The sequence below is a fragment of the Rissa tridactyla genome, chromosome 1 (assembly GCF_028500815.1).
Source record: "Rissa tridactyla isolate bRisTri1 chromosome 1, bRisTri1.patW.cur.20221130, whole genome shotgun sequence".
Lineage (NCBI taxonomy): Eukaryota > Metazoa > Chordata > Aves > Charadriiformes > Laridae > Rissa > Rissa tridactyla.
The window spans coordinates 49,408,289-49,428,516 of NC_071466.1; the positions used below are offsets into that span (position 1 = coordinate 49,408,289).

General features: G+C 35.7%; 1 protein-coding gene across 4 annotated transcripts in view; it reads left to right on the forward strand.

Annotated features, from left to right (window-relative positions):
• The window catches only part of SCEL (sciellin), a 77,801-nt gene that overhangs the window by 40,685 nt on the left and 16,888 nt on the right, over positions 1-20,228 (forward strand). For all 4 annotated transcript variants that reach the window (XM_054217026.1, XM_054217054.1, XM_054217045.1 and 1 more), the window contains 5 exons: positions 2,182-2,250; positions 4,065-4,130; positions 5,241-5,306; positions 7,360-7,392; positions 8,658-8,729. In XM_054217026.1, the coding sequence (XP_054073001.1) occupies positions 2,182-2,250; positions 4,065-4,130; positions 5,241-5,306; positions 7,360-7,392; positions 8,658-8,729 (306 nt within the window). The remainder of the gene's footprint in view (positions 1-2,181; positions 2,251-4,064; positions 4,131-5,240; positions 5,307-7,359; positions 7,393-8,657; positions 8,730-20,228) is intronic.

The window sequence follows — 20,228 nt, forward strand, 5'->3', positions numbered from 1 at the left end:
ACAGAATTAATGTAAGTCATATTGCCTATATGGAAAATAATTTTTGTCTACCTAAGATGCTGTAAAGTGGTAGTCTTCTACCCTGCAAAAGGTCTTTAGGAGTTACCTGTTTTCAAGCCAGAGATTGGAACATCTTTCCAGAATTATGCTTTGTATCTCTTCTGGCCCTGACTGTAACATCCCAGAAGACAAAGATTTAAAGAATCTGGATCTTTCTGGATGAATGTCTCTTCAGTAGCATGTTTTCAAAATGGCAAAATGTTATTAAAATTCTAATGGAAAAAAAATTTAAAACTGTTTGAGGAGTATAGAAGTAATTTTGAGTTCATTGCATGTGTAAATGTGACAGTGAAAACACATCTAAAAGACATTTTAAGTACAGCTTTTTGATTCATGGATACTGCCATATCCATGTTCAAAGAAGGTATTGGTTGATATGAATTTTACCTAACCCAATATCTACAAAATTTGGACATCAGTTTCAGTATTAAGAGCATGGAAGAGATGTTGTAGATGGCTACGTGCAATTGCACTATTTGCTGCAAGCACAAGAAAATACCAAACATGGTTAAGTTGTTAACAAAAATCCATACTTGATGGCAGTAGGTGCACATATACTTGTGCTGGCATGTAGATCTACACATCGTAACTCAAGACAACAATTGCATTGTACAGGTGATCGCAGACAGCCTTTCTGGATGGGAGGAAAAATTTTATTTATGCATTTATTTCTCTCTTATTATTAGCAACTAACTAAATATTTGAAAAAAGACAGGAGAGACCTTAAAAAACAAATAGTGACAATGCTATTTTTCCAACTACTAAATGCTATTAAGTCCAGAATAACTTCCAGGAAGAGTAAATCCTGACTGCATTTATAGCAATCAGATCTGAAGAGATGGGACTGAAGCAAACAAGACAGTTTCAGTGTCTGCTTTATTAGTAAACTAATATTTTGGAATGGTAGAAATGATTAGAAAATGAACTAAGAGCAAACCAGAAACCACTGTTCAGCCATGGTATGAACCTGTTTTGCAGTATATCACTCATGTGAAGAAACTACAATAGAACCAGGAAAAGAAAGGTGAGAAAGGATGATCACAGGGATGGAATAGCTTTCACATGTGGAATGTCTGAAGAGACAAAGTTTCTTCAGCTTGGAAATGAGTGATACAGGGAAAGTGAGTAAGGAAGGAATATTTTCTCTTTGCTGCACTGTAAGAATGTCAACATACTGTATGAAATGTTTAGGTAATGATTTAAAGAGAAAAAAGGAGAAAAAACAGAGAAAAGAGGAAGGAAGGGAGGGAGGGAAAGAGAGAGAAAAAGAGAAAAAGAGAAAAAGAGAAAAAGAGAAAAAGAGAAAAAGAGAAAAAGAGAAAAAGAGAAAAAGAGAAAAAGAGAAAAAGAATACTTGTTTTTCTCCTGAATATGTGTATTAATTGTAGGAGTCACCACCACAGGATATTGTGGAGGTCAGAAATTTAAATTGGTTCAGAAAAACATTCTTGGGGGTAAATGGATAATTGATTCAAAGGTGTCTGTTGGAGACAGCATTCTGGGTGCAAACAGAGGATATTCTTTGACTACTGTTTATCAGAAGCTGAAAAGTTGTACAAAGAAAAATTAACATTATACTTACCTTTCTTCTTTCAGTTTTTTCAAATCTTCTGCTACACTGGGCAGCAGTGGAGTAGGATGCCAGATGGCCCCTTTAAGTCTTAAAAATGAGCAAATACAGAACTACTTAAAGTATTGTGCTGATATTTTGAAAATACGAAATGAAGCATGAAAGAAATGCAGGTTCATTGGGTAGCTGTGAATTAGAAGAAACGCTCATGTTTGCATCTGTAGTAATGCTAGCAAGTTTAGTGAGACCTCTAGTGATCTTTCGAGTAACTGTATCTGCCAGTCACAGTCACAAGCTGACCATATTAGCTAGTTATTTGCACAATTAAATTTAAGACTTTAAAAAGGCATAGAGCACATGCTGGTGCAGATTATGTCCCAGATCTCCCTTGAAGGCTTTTCATTAAATTCTGTGATACTTGGCTGAAGGCAGGATACAAAATGTTTTGTACATAATATTAGATTATAGTTCTAGGATTAATTATTTTGTATCTATAGCTTCAGTTTATAAAAGATCTAGACTTTGTATTATAAATAATTTCTGTGTTTCAGAATTCCAGACAGAAGTGACACTGACAAAATAAATAAGTCTCCAACTCTGAATAACAAGCAAAGCAACAGGTATGAGTTTCGGAAACATTATCATCTCAGTATTACATATTATAATTTATCATGTATCGTTTATCATGCATTATCATCTAAGTATTATATATTATCATAACTTTTGATTACATTTACATACTAAGAATATATAGGGAAATAGTTTGTATGGCATATGGCCGAATAGTAGGCTTCATTTCACTACCTGACATCTGGAATGCAGACATCCATATCTAGGTAATCACAGACTCTTTTTATAGCCAGTGAGGAGAAAAGGTGTCTTTTAGAGGTCAACTCATCTGACGTCTCTCAGATATTTTCTTTAGAATAAGAGGAATTTTCCTTAAAAATGCCTATTTCTCCATATAGATTAAAAAGAGAGACTAGCTTGGATTACACATTTAATCAGCGTAACACTTTAAGAAATGTGTTTTTTAAACGCAAAAAAGAAAGAATTAAGAGTGTTTTGCAAACAGTTCAGTGTAGGTATGTTCCTAGAGCTCTACATGTCTCTGCATGAATTCTACAAAATATAATATGTATTTCTGAGGAAAGACTACATGAAAAAATTCTGATTAAGGTTTTCAGTAGGAAATGCCATTGAACACTGCCAACGGAAAACCTGAGTACCACAACATAAAAGTACTTTTTTAATAGTCAGGCTAACTGATTTTTTCCAGTGGCAAGGTTTTCTTTCGTCAGAAGGTCAGTCTTCTGTTTTAAAAAAGGTTGAAACCTATTTTAAATTTAAAATAAGTTAGTACAAAGTCTTTGACATGTTATGAAAAAAGTTGTGAAGAATCAGAGATGGCCACTGTATATATGTAATATGACTACACAACAATGAACATTTATTTTCTAAAGAACTTGCAGCTCTTACCTAATTGAAATTTTATTTAAAATATGAAAGTCAGAAGACCTCAACCACCATACTTATAAATGTAAAGGCACAAATATATTGCTGTGTGCCTTCATCAATGTCAGTGGTGTTCTATAAGTAATAAATTACACTGAATGTAGTTGCTAGTGAAGACCGAGCACAGCAGTTAAATGTCATTTTGCAAAGTGTTGAGATATTACTCTGAAGAGCAAATTAGTATGTCTGGCATTTGAAGTTCAAGTGAGATCATTCTTTTAAATTATGATTTTGCACCTTTATGTTGTAAATCATGGTGATGATGACACATGAAACATCACATAAATTAGATTTTATATTATTTTGTCCAGACATGATTTTTTTTAATAGAAAAATGAAGGGGGACTTAAGTGAGACTTAAATGGTATATACTTTTTCCTGCCAGAAAGCACTAAAATGATTTCAAAGCTCTGTTCTTCAGTTATTCTCATTACATTAAGAATTGCAGAGGACATGACAATAACTTTTTGATAAACTTTATGAGAAAAATCACTGGCTTGGAATTTATATAGTTAGGAGTATGAGGATTACTGGCTCCTTTTACAGGCATATCATAAAATAGAGCAGTATTGACAAAATTTAATAAGAAACATAAAACTTAAACTATGAAAAATATATTAATATTTCAGTGGTTGGAGACTGAAGTATAGGTACAGAAGGCAAAATTTTAAGAAGTCAGAAATTACTTTGGATATCAAGTAAAGACACACCTGTTCTCTAAGCATCAGAATCCTTTAAGGTGTCCTTTGAGGTAACTCCAAACTTTCATCTGTTTATATACAAACTTAGTCATACCATTTACCATACACAGTTGTATCATTCTGATAGTAGAAATAAGATCTCTTATCATTATTTTTTTCATTTAAAGGGATACACTTATCGAAGATTAATGAATTAATTAAGTATATTTCCTTAACAGAGAATCTTGGACTCCTAATGCATCATCCACAAACACTGCTGTGACTTCTCCAATCAAGAAGAAAAGGTACTCATTAACACCATTGCTTGGTGGCCGGAGGATATATACAAACCTCAGTAATGTATCACAGTTATATTAAAAAAATTACCAGCTCTCTCCTCTAGCACGCTCTAACTCCTCAGCAAGCTTCAAGAGTTCATCTTTTACATGCTCTGGCTTTTTCTCTGGGAGTACAGTGTTGCACGGTTGTTTCTGTAGAGCCAGTTTTGTGACTCTGGTGGATATAGCACAACAGATGCTAACTCTGCTGCAGCCCCTAACTCAGCTGGTGTATGCCTTTTCAGTGTCTAAATTTAAAGCACTGCAGCTCACCGTAATTGCGACCAGCTGAAATCTCTGATGCCAAACTTGACCCTGTGCTATTGCAGTACATAAGAACCACACCGAGGTTTTCTGCATGATACACAGCTAGCTTTAAAAATCTGAATTCCAGATAATATTACCTGGGCAAGAATAAAAACCCGGTGTAGAAAGAACTACAGTTTTAATTTAAAATGTACTGCTGGCAATAGCTGTATTTTTATGCATCACTCCCACACACAAATCCTGTCCATTTATGATTTTCTCTTCCATATTTCATGCACAAAAATTGTAATCAGTAGAATAATGAAGGTAGAAATTAAAATGTCACCATTTTGTTATTAACAGCCCTCCTTGTTCAATTTAAGTTTATGGTGTTTTCAGCCCACTAGTTCTCCTCAGGCTCTTTGAAGATGTTAAAGGTCATCACTGAATTGCACTGTTTAAAGTGCAATTGCTTTTTCCTCACAAATTGGATTGATAGTTTTGAGGGGGAAAAAAAAAATATAGAAGAACTGAAAGTGCTTGTGATGTTTATGTGACCTCTAATACCAGCCTGAATGTGTTTCTTGGGTTGATACTTGACACCGTTTCCCTTGAGCATTGTATCTGGTTCCATTCATTTGTCTGAAAAAAAACACCAACAAGGTCTAAAAATTATTTGTATGTAGTATTTAAAAATACTAATAATTTAAGAAAAGTTCCAAGTATTTCTGCATCACTTCTGACATTCTGACATTGTTAACATTCATAGTGTGCTGCTCAGTCCCATAGTATTAAACTAATACTCAAGAATTTTTTTGTTGACACTGACAGGCAATCTTGGATGCCTCCACCGGTTTCAAGTAGTAAGACCATAACAGAAACAGTGGAAACAAAACGGTAAGTACTGATGATCACTAGTTATTTCCTAAATCTTGGCTAGACCTGATTTGGGGAGTGAGCCAACAGGACAATTCTTTGAGGGACTGAGTTTGATGAGTTAGATGGCATGGGAAGAGAAAGTATCCCATGCCTAAATACTTCTTTTGTCTCTCAGCAGCTTGATGCCCAGCATTGACTGAGGTCCAAGTATATGAAGTGCCAGTGACTTGAGGTTACATAAGTGCTCCCAAAATTTTTCTACAGTGATTGCATGCTTTCTTCATGGTTTTTCTTTGGACAGTTCCAGTTATCTCTCCACAAGACAAATCTGCTACAGAATGACTAGCCATAAGGACAGGAATCTATAGGTGCCATGTGGTCTGACAGCCAGTGGCTAACCCCTGGGCCATTTGGGTTAACAATGTGGACAAAACCTCAGTATCTGCTTAGTCAGCTCTCAGTAAGGTGTCCAAGAAATAGTTTAGCAGAAAAGCTCAGGTTAAAGTTACTTGCAGATGAACATTTAACGTTTATTTCTAAAATTCTGGTTGCTTTCTGGCAAATCAGAAAGAGAACAGGGAACATTTCTTGTGCTTTCATCTAAAAGCAGAATATGGATGGTTTAAAATATTCCTGAATGAAGTTTCATTATATTCTTTGCTTAAGTCCCCTGTTGGCTGCAGCATGGTCTTGTGCTTCCCTGATTTTAATCTGGGAAACTTCCAATATGAGTCTCATGCATATCAATGATGAAAATTAAATGAAACAGAAATGAACAGATACATTCTTGTGTTCACTAGAATTCCTTGGTAGACCATAGCCTAGGGAGTTTATGGAAGACTTTAAGATGAATCCTTAAAACCAAGTTTAGAAATTATTTTTAATCTTATTCTGTGTTTACTACTGTCCATCTTTTTGGCCAAGATTCAAAGTCACTCACCACCCAGAAGAAAGATAGCTCCTAGATGTTAAAGTTTATTTTCTTTTAAGTTAGTGCTTACTAGATATTTTTGATATTTCAACTGTGATGAATTTATCTGGCTTCATTTCAATATCTCACTATGATCATGGTAATTTTGAAAGCATAGGATAGGATGCATCTGCCCAGCTTCCAACAAAATGCCAGGATTCCTGTGTCCTTCTCAACACTAATTATCCAGTTACTCCCCTAATCTCATAGTCCAGAGAAGACCAAAATACAGGCATATTTTTAATGAAGCTTTCATGACCCTTCCTGGATCATCTAACAATGTTGTCACCAAGGACAGCTGGTTAAACACTGATGGGCATTAAATGATTAATTTATCTTTTAAAAGTGCTTTAAAGATGTGAAAGCTATATCAAATTATGAATATTACTATAACTAATAATAGTCACCAAAGCAAAGCCTTTTACTCGCCAGTGAGTTTCAGGAAATAAAGTGCTATGCATAGATGCTAATCACAGTTTTATAAGGTCACTATCAGTCTTAATGACAGGTGGAGCAAAGAGCTGTGTCTTTTCTTCAAATATGAGAATGGCCATTTGTTCTGCTTTCCTTAGGAAGGGAGTTCAGCAATCATGGTTCTGTGGGGGTTTTTGGTCAGGGTTTTTTATTTACTTACTTTTTCTGATCCTGAGACCTGATTCTAGCCTTCTATAGTCAAGCATTATGTAAACTTCTGGAGTGCTTTGCCTCAGTTCCAAGCTGGTTAAGCATACTTTACAGAGCACTTAAAATAAATTGCAATTGAAGCTAAGAATGTAAGCAGCTAACTGCAATTGGATTTTTTGGTTGTGAATTGTGTGCTGAAAACAAAACGAAACACTATTGGTCAGAGTGATTGACTGGAGAATGTTAATCGAAGAATGACTGTCTTAGTAACATACAAAGAAAATGATTAGAATTTAGTATTATGCTACTTGAGTTAAACATGCCGTGTTCCACATTAAGAAACAAAGAAAACTACCATCTTGGAAGGAAGGAAGAATAAAATTAATTGCTGTTGATTGATCTAAAATCTTGCAAAGTGCTTCAATACTAGCATTTTGCTACTTGGTTTCTGAGATTTTTATCCTTTTCTTTCTCTAGGACCACTTCAGAAAATTCAGAGGCTCCAACGACGTATGTCTTGCTTATTTTGCTTCTTAGTAGATTTAGAAATGCAACATAGTCCCGTGCACAAACCTTATTATTTTACATTTAGTTATAATACAAAGACTCTAAAATTTACCTGGGAGGCTTCCTCCATAGTCAATGTCACAGGAGCACATGAAGACGACTTTCTTCCTTGCAGAAATGTACTTTCACATAGCTGACAACATTTAATTGGATATTTATTAAAATTGAAAAATCAACTGTAACTGCAGGAAAAAAAAATGCTTCACAATTTTAGTTCCACAGTTATATACGTTGCTAATGCAAATTCTCCTTTACATTAAACTGGTGCTCTAAAGAAAGAGTGAAAAAGAGAGCATGAGCAAAGTAAAGAAAAAGAAAGTGGTAAATTAAAAAGCTGTGCACTTGCAAAGGCTTGTAATAAAAGGCATTAACATAAGATGAATTGATGTAAAGTACTTTAAACTTATTTGAGTGTCTGCAAAGGTTGCCCTAATTTTAGAAAATAAATTTATTAAATTAATTCCTTAACTAAATATACATTTCACATGGCCTGAATTAGGAAAAGATTACTTAACTAACCTGTAATTTCATGGCTTTTAATTAAGACAGCTACAAAACTTGTCATGGCTTAGTTGCAATCCTAATAGAAAGATTCTCTAATGAAGCATGTAACTCTCACATCCAACTGTATCACCCACCTTCTCCCTTTCTTGTACTTTGTTATAACTTTAGTATTCGTGTAGTGACCAACCTCACTGATCACACAAATAAGTAAAAATAGGAAAGTGCAATTGTTTACTTATTTAGTTTTTTTAAAAAAAGTAAGATTTATTTAGTAGGTAGTAGCAAAGTATTTAAAAATTCCTTTATTACTAAAATATTTTTTAAAAAGTAAAGAAATTCTACTTTATTAGTATAGCCATACTAGCAAAACAGCTAGTCTGGGAATACTAATTTTTCAAAAGGCCCAATGCATGCAGTAATATTGTGAACCAAAGCGTTACATAGGTCTTTATATATTTATATTTTTATATATGTCTCTTATATAAACAAAACTTTATATATTATAAATATATATTTATATATTATAAATCCATGTAAAGAAAAAAAAACAAAACAGAAAAAAGTTTCTCAAAGAAAATCCAAACTCACTGTGATTACACTTGTAAGAAATATAATATCTAAAATGATAACCCCAGTAAAATGATATAATGCTTTTCCAAATATCTTCTTATGCATTAAGTATGTTTTCACCATCCATATTGCAGGGCTGCCTTTTCATCAGAACAGGTGACCCCGCAGAAATCAAAGACTGATGTGGATGACCAAGCTCCAGCAAGGTAACATAAGCAGATAGAATCAGAACAGGGGTTTGATAAACATTGATAAATGTGATATTAAGTACTCAGTTTGTTTGATTTCCATATTTGACAGCTTATTTGGACATGGTGTGTGATAAATGCAGCATTTATCTAGTCCCAAGAATTGGTCTAGAAGTACAAACTTTGAGTTCCATTTCATTGACTCGCTAAGTTATCGCAGATGGTTCATTTTTGATTCTTTCAGTCCACCTAGCCTGCATCTTAAAGAGCAGCATATAGAAAGTTGCTGCAAATGATTGGAAGCAGATGAATTACAGAAGCGTGGGTTATATAGTCTATTCTCTTTGGGCTTCAATAAATTGTGGGAGAGGTAGTATCTACACAGTACTAGATACATAAAAATTCCCAACTTGTGGATTGCAGTGTTAACATTTTAAATAGTGAAAAAACAACATACACCATTTAGTGTGACAAAATTAGTACGTTTAAACAGATGGACTTGTTCTTGTGGTATGAGTTAGATGGCATATGTAGAAATATTTCTTGGAAAGTGTACAGAATACCATGAAAGCTATTGGTGGAAAAGACATAGAAATGGAGGGGTTTTTACTGAAAATCCACCGAATTGTAAAGTTCTTTAGTAACATAAATGTTATATTTTTCAAAACAGTCATCAATAACTGTGCAAAAAATTTGACTTTGTGACCTTGACCAGAATAAAATGCTTGAATATGCAATTAAAAAGTGAGTGAATTAGAGACTGATTTCTAGATATGTACCAAGAATTATGGTAGCTCATTTTGCAGTTTTTACCGGGAAATACTAAATGGTGCAGACAGAAAAATTAGTTTAAATTAGCTAATTTTATTTAATTTGATTAATAATGTACAGTTTTCTGAGGTTTTTATATATATTATATCTATATATTTCCCCCCTCCCTCAAAGCCCCCAGTATGTAAAAATAGTACAAAATAATTAAGAAAAACATCTAAAAGATGTCTGACAGTGTTATCCCTAGGAAAAAAGCAATGTTTCAGTGAAATGTTTTCCAGCCGACAAATATGGGAGATCTTAGAGAATTAAATACGCCACTGTATTAACTAGGGAAGTCACAGCCATTCTTCACTCCTAAAGGCTTGTTAAGGTCTTACTTAATCCCCACCCTCAATCAGTTCACATTCATCATCCCCCGGGTGGCTCTCATTACCATATCAAGCTTTGTATTCCCATCCTTCCATTGGTGGAGAGCTGGAGGAATATTTCACTGGTCTACAAGTTTCTATGGCAACATTGCACTGCTACAGCTATTTGTGTCAGTATATAAACTATAAGTAGCCTGTAATCTTAGTGGGCAAAATTCAGCCCTCTCTACTCCTGCTATAATTTCTTTACATTTGGCTGGTGCTTCAGATGTCATCCATCTGCTGCTGATGTGTCAGCTTCACAAAACTACAGATTTTCGTTAAATTTACGCTAGCCAAAAATGCACTAAGCAGCTGTCAGCAGAAGTGCCTTTTTTCTATTAAAGATGTCGTATAAATACTACACTTTTGGCAAAGATGATTGTGCCATACAAGGGAAGTAAACAGTTACATGAAAAGTATTGCTAGTAACACCAACATTTGTTAGAATTATATTTTATCTTACATCCTTTAATTTCCTCTGTTTTTACTTAGAATGGAAAGATTTTCAGGACATGCTTTTTAAAGTCGTACTTAATTGATATTTGTCTCCCATTCAGGGTTCTCATAAGGATGTTAAAGGCATCATGAATTAATTTCAGTATAAAAAAAGTGGAAAATGGCGATTGGTTTTCTATCAAACTGGTCAGTGATCCAAGGAAAATCTTTTGGAAGGAATTTACCCAAAAAGGATGTCAGATACTATCTCTTTTGGCTAAAAGTGTAAGCTTCACTGTGTACTGTTCCGTGCAAGGCCTAAGACTGATTCTGTTAACTTAAAAAGCAATTTTTGCACTGTTTTCAAGTACAGCAGTTAGATGTGGCATCCATCTTAAAATATAGGTGCACAATAATATACATAGCATATCTGAACACGTGCACATATGGACCTCCACCTTTTGGAGATGATTCACAGAATGGAATAGGCATCTCATGATTAGTTAGGGCATCCATAGGTACCCTAGACAACATAAGTAGGCTAGGATCCAGAAAAAGTAAAGATAACCACTGTCTAATAATGATGTATTTTTCAGAGCATAATAGGTTATCCTCAAATCAGGTCTCTTGGAATATTACAAATGCAGCAGCATATGAGCACTGCACTCCAGACATACGGAGACATTTTTCTGATTTACTCAATGAGTCTTTTATTCATTGCTTATCAAGTTCTTTTTGTGTTTTATTTCCATTTCAGAGTACATCCAAGATTCTTACTCTGTGTTTTTCCATTACAGAATTGTAGCAACTACTAAATGCAGGTGTTTAAAAAACTGCATCTTTTTAAACAGCCATGTTCTGTGGGCAGTCTTGTTAAACCACTTCAAACATCCTGAGGGTGTTTACCACAGCTTTAGTCAATCTTTCATCAATGATTATAGTTAGGAAACAAAAATGTGTATTTCTGTAAAATGCTTTTATATGGTGTTAACTTGTATTTAACTGCGCTGCTTCCTTGCATATGATCTATACAGAAAGTAGCAGTATTTGGCACAGTGGGCCACATATACCAGTTCAGTAACAAAGGTATTACCACCAAAAGCTGCAGAATAATCAGAAAGCCATTATTTCCGACATTTCATAAATTGTAGGAATAGTGAATTTGTCTTTTATTTTGCATAGATATATCAGAATTTGTGTTGGGTATACTTGATGAGAAGCTTTTGAGGTGATAGTAACAGGGGCTATGTAAGAACTTAAAGAGAGAACTCACTCAGCTCTTAAAGCATCCATAGTGAGATTGTCTGCTACTAGTGAATGACTATTAGTCTGTAGGAGCATGGCATATTTTAGAAACTTTTACATAAGCATTTCTTTTTGGCATGCTGTCTACAGCAGAGTTAAGTTGAAGAAAATGTCTCAGCTGTGTCTTTGTATGTATGTGGGTGAGAGAGGCAATTTCTAGGGAAGAGAAACAAGGAACTAGAATATTTTTCTGACATAATTAGGCAGATACTATATTCTTGGCTCTTCAGCATTTTATTTTCTATAAAGTGCAGTAAACTGAATATTAGTCTGTAGAGGGTTTTCCAATACTGTACAGGGTAATCCACTATAATTACTCCTGTCAGACAGTAGTAAATTTAGACAATGCCGTAAATATGTTTGTATTATGCTCCTTTTTAATGTTATTCCTATTTGACCCAAAATCATAGAATCATAGAATACTTTGGGTTGGAAGGGACCTTTAAAGGTCATCTAGTCAAAACCCCCTGCAATGAGCAGGGACATCTTCAACTAGACCAGGTTGCTCAGAGCCCTGTCCAACCTGACATTGAATGTTTCCAGAGATGGTGTTGCTGGTTTTCATTATAAAAGATCATGAAAGAACAACCCATCAATTACCTGCGCTTAAATTATCTCTTGCAACAAGGACGCATTTTTCTGTGTCTACCAACATTTGGCAACTTTGTAGAGTGGAAAAAATAATATACAGATTTTTTTCAAATTATTTAAAAAATATGAGTAAATTGGTATTGGCTTGGAATTAAGACCATCGTGTCAAGTATCCTAAATGAACATTTATTGATAAAACTTGTATTGTTATAGAGCTGCAAAGAGCACAAAACTGGGAGAAAATGTAGGTGCATTTTGAGACATTAGCCAATTATGTGTTCCCGTTACATGAAAAAGAGAAATCTGGTCTATGGAGAGACCTGGACAATTCCAAACAGCCACTACAAACATCCTAGAGAATTATCTTGGGTTGGACTAAAGTTTAGATGACCATAATAAGAAGGTATGACTCCCACACGAGGTATTCCTGTGTGACTCTTCTTTCATTGTGATGTCTTTTTTATTTGCTTTCACTTTTTAGAGAGACCTTCAGGAGACCTCTAAAATGTTGTGGAGGAAACTTGTGTCACTCAAAAAATGTTGGAAACAAGGATACTAAAATAGAACTCACGTAGGCATACCCCTAATTCAGTAGTCATAACTGCAGACAGATCTTGCTTTTTCTGCAATGACAATTTTTTCCTTATGGTAAAGTGAAGTGGCTTTAAACTTTCTAAATTGTTTTTGATAGTACAAATTAATACAGTCATTTTTGATGATACATTTTTGCATTTCAGCAGAAGGCAAAAATATTAATTCACTTTCTAGTGACAGGGACCTTCTGCCCTCCAATTCTGACGGATTTGGCATTCAGTGGAATGCTAGTTTACAGCTTTTCTGCATGTTGATATAAATGATTTGCTGTTGCAGAGTTTATGTGAAGAGATCCAAGCCCATTATTCCTAACTGAAAAGTTAATACAGTGTTTACAGGGTCAGACATATCCTCCAAGCAAAACTGAGTAAGTTGTTGCCCTTTCTTCGGTGATCTTTCCCAGTCCACCTCCTATAAAACATCCTGATCAACAGCTTTTTCCTCTGCATTTAACTCCAAAATCCTCTGGGCTAAGCATTACACTGGTTTTGGCACAGTATAAATTGGCTTTCACAGTTGACTGCAGAGCTCTTCTGTTCCCTCATCCTCGGCTATTATTGATGAATGCGGACTCCTGGCACTGATTAGTGAGCATAGCGGTGTGGAAGGAAATGCACTCTGCTTCAGAACAAATACCTTCTTTTCTCAAAGAACTTCTTTATTCATTCTCAGTTATACATGACAAAGTCTAAAACAGCCATGGATGGCAGATCAAAATTCAGACAGGCCCTTGATGTTAAGCTTTATGCAGTGAGCTGCCTAATGGACTTAATATATTAGAATCATAGAATCATAGAATCATAGAATCATAGTTTGGGTTGGAAGAGACCTTTAGAGGTCATCTAGTCCAACACCCTGCAATGAGCAGGGACATCTGCAACTAGATCAGGTTGCTCAGAGCCCCATCCAATGTTTCCAGCAATGAGGCATCTACCACCTCTCTGGGCAATCTGTTCCAGTGTTTCACCACCCTCATCATAAAAAATTTCTTCCTTATATCTAGTCTAAATCTTCCCTCTTTTAGTTTAAAACCATTACCCCTTGTCCTATCGCAACAGACCCTGCTAAAAAGTCTGTCCTCATCTTTCTTATAAGTCCCCTTTAAGTACTGGAAGGCCACAATAAGGTGTCCTTGGAGCTTTCTCTTCTCCAGGCTGAACAACCCCAACTCTCTCAGCCATTCTTCATAGGAGAGGTGTTCCATCTCCCTGATCATTTTTGTGTCCCTCCTCTGGACCTGTTACAACAGGTTTCTCTCTTTCCTGTGCTGAGGACTACAGAGCTGGATGCAGTATTCCAGGTGGGATGTCACCAGAGCAGAGTAGAGAGGCAGAATCACCTCCTCGATCTGCTGGCCACACTTCTTTTGATGTGGCCCAGGATACAGTTGGCCTTCTGGGCTGTGAGTGCAGATTGCTGACTCATGTCCAGCTTTTCATCCACCAGTATGCCCAAGTCCTTTTCAGCAGGGCTGCTCTCAATCCCTTCATCCCCCATCCTGTATTGATACCGGGGGTTGCCCCGACCCAGGTGCAGGACCTTGCCCTTCGCCTTGTTGAACCTCATGAGGTTCACACAGGCCCACTTCTAGAGCCTGTCCAGGTCCCTCTGGATGGTATCCCATCCCTCAGGTATCTCAACCGCACCACCCAGCTTGGTGTCGTCTGCAAACTTGCTGAGGGTGCACTCGATCCCACTGTCTGTGTCATTGATGAAGATATTGAACAGTACTGGCCCCAATACAGACCCCTGAAAGGCAATACTTGTTACTGATCTCCATATGGACATTGAGCCATTGACCACTTCCCTCCGGATGTGACCATTCAGCCAATTCCTCATCCACTGAACAGCCCATCCATTAAATCCATGTGGTCACATACTCTCCTGCCGGATAACTTGAGGTTCCAGAGCATGGCTGGGGGCTGTTTAAAATTTCTTTTCTCACTCTCTTTCCCACAGACATCCAGGATCAACTTCAATTTGGCTTCAGCATAAGAGCAATCACAATAATATAATCAAATTTTTAAAATCTATTTTTCATGATTGTTTTCTTCATTGCCTTCACAATTGCAAATACCAACATTGGAAAGGTTTTTATTGCTTTCATCAAACAACGAATGACGTCACTAAAGCTCTTTTGTAGGCACGAATCACGTGTTTCCTGTTTCTCTGCCATTTGAAACTTTATCCGAGTGTTTTCAAGAGAACATCCCCACTATTAGCTCTGCTTGAATGTCTGGATGGGATTCATTTGTGTTTTCCTTTTTGATGGTGATCTGACTTGTCACCAGTTAAACCAGAATTACAGAACTATTATCCACTGAAATAAGTGAGATGTGCAAACATGTCTGACAGAGCAGAAGGACTGAAAAGTATTAGAGCTTTATCTCAAGTGAACTCAGTTAGAAATCAAATGCAGACCAAAAGTCAAAGCAAAATGTAGGCAGCTCAATTTCTCTAAGAGCATAAAATGAAAGAAATCATACTTTGTGATTACATCATACATTCATTTTTATACCTTTAAAGATTAGTTACTGAATATGTCTATAGGTTTTTTGTACATTAAATCAAGGAAGACATTAGATACCTAACATTAATAAAATTAGATAACCCAAAAGAGAATTTTTTTGTAAATGGAGGAACTTTTGCTGATATTGATTCAGGGTCAGAGATATTAAGCTTTTGAAATTTAGCTAATTTCTGGACAGCTTGTGACACAAGCCCTAAATAATTTCCTTTTGTTTGTGTCTGAAAGGCATAGAGGTCTAATATATGGTTAAACTAAACCATAAGTTGTGCGTGCAGCCTGCCTTGGTAGCTTTTTCTAAACCAACTTTACTTATCTTCTTTGCTAGCCTTTTATTCTGCTGGACTCTCTTCATTAGTTGTCAAATTTCTAATCCTATTTTACACAAGCAGCCAGAGGCAAAATAGGCAGCAGCAGCAAAGTTCATGGTTAACAGCTTTATAGCATGAGGCCCACGGTGGCCCAGTTGCACATAAGTTTTTCTGCCCTCCAAAGTGGGGCTTTCTTTGTAGATTCATAGTGCTATTTCAAACATTTTTCTGCAAGGGGATGTTAAAGGCAGAATAGACTTTTTTTCTGGAGGCAGTCATATACAAAGAGAAAAGTAAATGAATTGATAGAATGGTCTTCCATACTTCAGTCATGATAACAAGCACACCTAGGTCTTAATCTAAATCTTAATGTTTTTATTTTATAATAAATTCATTAATTTTGTCAATACTTCATCCTTTTGTACAAAATGTGATACAATATCGTCTCTACTGCTGTTCCAAGTATTTTTATACAGAACACAAAATTTTATATTTGTTATCCTGAGTTAGGTGGTCCTAAAAAAATTTCAGTTGTGTCCTGAGGCTGTATTAAAATATTTAATCTTCTTGAATTTATGAGCAAACAATATATTCTTCCTCCTGGCAGGCTGTCTGACCTACCTCTTTCTCATCCGTTTAGAAAAATACTCACCCTAGGCAGAATGTTCACAGTGATGTAATGGCTGTCTCTGAAAATACGATGCTTGGAGGTGGCATCCGTTGGAATGACCTATGAAAAATGTCATCATCCATTACAACTCACCTACCATCTTTGAAATATATTTCCCCAAGTTTGTCTAAACTGCTTTGTGTAGAAGTTTTATGCTGCTGTTTTCCATCATCTTCTATATTTTTTAAAGTTGTTGACAAATTTAAGAAGAATGAATTCAATTCAGCAAGCCTTGGACACCAAAAAAGTTTATTTTTTCAAATGGCAGTCATACCCGTAACTGGAAAGACTTCTCAACAACAGCCTTTCACTGCATGTGATATTCTGATATTCAATGAGCTTCTTTAATGTATGAATATACAGGTTAGTCCCTTCTCTGCTTCAATACTTGACATCTCTTTTAGAAGTATTAGAAAAGGTGTAAGTTGCATTGCTGATTTTTAGCATGCTAACAACTTTCAAAAGAAACCTAAATTGAAATTCTGTTTAGACTCTGTATTGCATTTTTAATGTGAGACTGGCTTATATTGTAACGTCAATACTGGTGCCCACTGTGTGCTATTGCTGAAGTAAATGATAAACTCTATGACTCTATGGTAAATGTAGCTTTGCTAACGATGAGAGATGAAAAAACTCAGCAAAAGTATGCCCTGAACCTAATCAGATAAATTCTGATTTATCCACTATGTCCTGCAGCTTGCCCTACTTTATATTTTATCCTTTTATAAATAACAGCTCTGAGACTTTAGCTTTAGTTGCTAATAACCTGAACTATGCTTGAACCAGTAACTTGAAGTTGCATATGCTATGACCTCTCCTTTGCACTAGCCAGCCACCTCAAGGCAAAGAACTGGCAAGACATCAGCCCCGATTACTTGCTATGGTCATGTCAAGCAGGTGTTTCATGAGGCTGAAAGTTTGAGAAGTATTACTGGTGCAATAAATTAATCTCTTCTAAGGGTTATGTTTTACAGAAATTTTGTTCCATAGGAACCATAAAGCGTGGCTGAACAGGTCAGTCAGCGTGTATTTTTGTGCTGTAATCTGCAGCTACAACTGTTTCTGTTCACTTATTAGGACTCTTCAGTGTTGGCATTCTATAAATCAGGCTGCTAGTTGACAGGGTGTGTACATACAGCCTAGACTTTTATTACTTTTGCTGCTGTCCCTTTGGACAGCAAGTAAAATCTTCCTCGCAAGCCAGTCAGTGCACTGTGATACTCAAAGTGCTGAAAATAATGTACGAGGAAGTAAAATAATGCTGTTGGCTGCAAAGTCATGATGATTTAAAGTCTACAGATGGGAACTAACTCATCTATCCCTCGAGTTGCACCAAGGATTAATATGGGCCAATAAACACATTTCTGAAGGAATGATTCTTAAATTATTGGAAGTTTGTAAATCTATTCTTTTTTTCACGATTTTCAAATAGGCAGTAGGTCAAGGTTGAACTATTTGAGATAACTCCTCTTTTTTTTGGTTTGAAAACTGTCCACAGTGAATGAAGCAATTTAAGGTAAAGCAAATCTGAAGTTACCTGGGCAGAGTGTTAAAATACATGTAAAAACTTAAAAATATTACATTTTAAAGCCAAAATCTTTCCTGCTGATCTTGAGGGTGTTTCTTCATTCCCTGTTGACAGAAAAATCTTACCTACGACAAGAAGTATATAAGTGTTATAACTTTCCAGTGTTCTACAATCAATTTCTGTAGTAATATTAATTCAATTATGAAGCATTTGATACGAAAACACTAAGATATTCTCACATTTCTTACAACGATCAAGACAAGAAGTTCTAGTATTTGGGCCTTGTGGTGGGACCATATTTTATCTGCAAAGTATTTGATTATTTTTATAGGAAGGTGTCTTGAATTAATTTATGGGATTCTGAAAGAAGAACCCCCAGGAACTATTAAAAAATATGAAAGTGAAAATTAAAAAAAAGCGAATACAATATTTTATATCTGTACCTTGAGTAAAAATTCCAAATGTATCTGTTTTACTGAGCTAAGTCTCATAAAAAACATATTAGAATTTGGTTTCCCAAATGTTTATATTCCATTGAAAATCAGACCTAGGAGCGTACTGGCCTGCAGGGCACAGCTTTGCTACTGTCACAGCCTTTCTGTTGCTCCACGCTGTGAAATTCAGCAGAAGTAAGCAGAAAGCATACTGATAACCCCGCTGAGTAAACTGCATATAATCCCATGATTGCAGCCAGAATGAGCAGGAGTCCCAAATCTCCTGCTCTCTATGTTTTGGGTGGATATGCCACACAGAGGCTGATATATATGTGAGGGTTGCTAGCATATAAAGGTCATAATTGAGGTAACTGCAATTGCAAAGCTTCAGTGGGCCTTATAGAAGACCCGAGATTCCTGTTTTAAATAACTCTAAGAACATAAAGGAATGGAGGATGCAGCAGACAAGAATAATAATGTATATTTTACTCAAGCCACACACGTGCACAGCTGGAGGTTTTTTTCTTCATAAACATCGCCAACATATAAGTTAATAAAGTTAACCTGAGATCTAATTCGCCTTGTTACCATTTTAGTGTTGCTGCCTCCAAGTACTGAGGAAGCAATTTGCCATCCAGTTAATAAAGGAAAAGATATTTTTGATAACCGCAAGACTCCAGCTTCTGGAGAAAAATTCTGAAAAATGTGAAATCTGTAATAATATGAAGAGAATTTGCAAAAGTATATCATATGTAGATTACCCATTTATTAGTGACTGGTGTGCAATTCTAGCTAACTGGCAACAGACATTCCTTGCATTGAACTGGTTTTGTTTCCTTCCTAAACAAACAGAGATCTTGATAATCTCGTCAAAGGGAGCCCCGAAGCTGAGAAACATGACCAGGAAGAAATGTGAAAAGGCTGTCTCTATCTTTCACTGAGATGTCGTTTCGTGACAGAACCTTTCAGAATGAACTGTCAGTAACGAGACATACAGAACGTTGTTGACTACCAGGCTATAGAACAGGTCATGCAGGGGAGAACTGTCATACTATCACAGGGCATCACTCTCTTCCCATTGTTTCCTTTTTAAGAGTAAATCTTTTAATTTTTTGTAGTGAGTTAAGGTTACTAGATGGTAACCTTTTAGGTAAAGTTGCTGAAAGTTTTTCAGTTGACGAGTTTGCAGTTGGAAAATGCATTTCCAGATGTTTTATAGAAATATTAACACTAGTGCAAACCTTTGAAGAGAAATAAAAGGCAGTCAAAGCAACACGGCATGTTTTGACTTGATGCTACTAAATGTTGCATTCCGAGAGTATAACAGACATAAACTTACATTTCTATTTTTAATAGTTATGTTACATTAATATATATTATGTTTAATGTTATGTTATTTTATTCAAAAAGAAAATTAATTAAACAAGAAGGTCTAATTCAAGGAAGATTATTTTTTTCCTTACATCAGGTAATAATAATAGTAAATCACACCCTATCTCTTTTATGGAAGTTCAAGAATCAGTGGATGTAACTAGTTCTCAGCATCCTGCAGTTTAATCATGAAATTTCTTGTGAGAAGGGAGATTTTAATTGGGAAGGAGCTGGCCCAGATAGCCTACCAAATTGACTAATGAACTTTTTGACTGATTTAGCTAGAAAGACTTAGTCCATAACTACTTTTTAAGTAAGAAATTATTTATGCACATATCAGGAATACTTGGCTGGTTGTGTTATCTGGTAAAGATTCTTGGTAAAGATATCATAGCATATTAGATGTCAGGCACTCTTTGAAGTTGTCCACGATGCATGTTCAGTGGGAATTATCCTTTTTTGACATAAGTATTAGGTATAACTTGTTGTTTCCAAAATATAATTTGGTCCTCTTATTCCAGGAAGAGTGTGTGCTTATGTGCATATGGGGGGCTATATGTCTGTGTC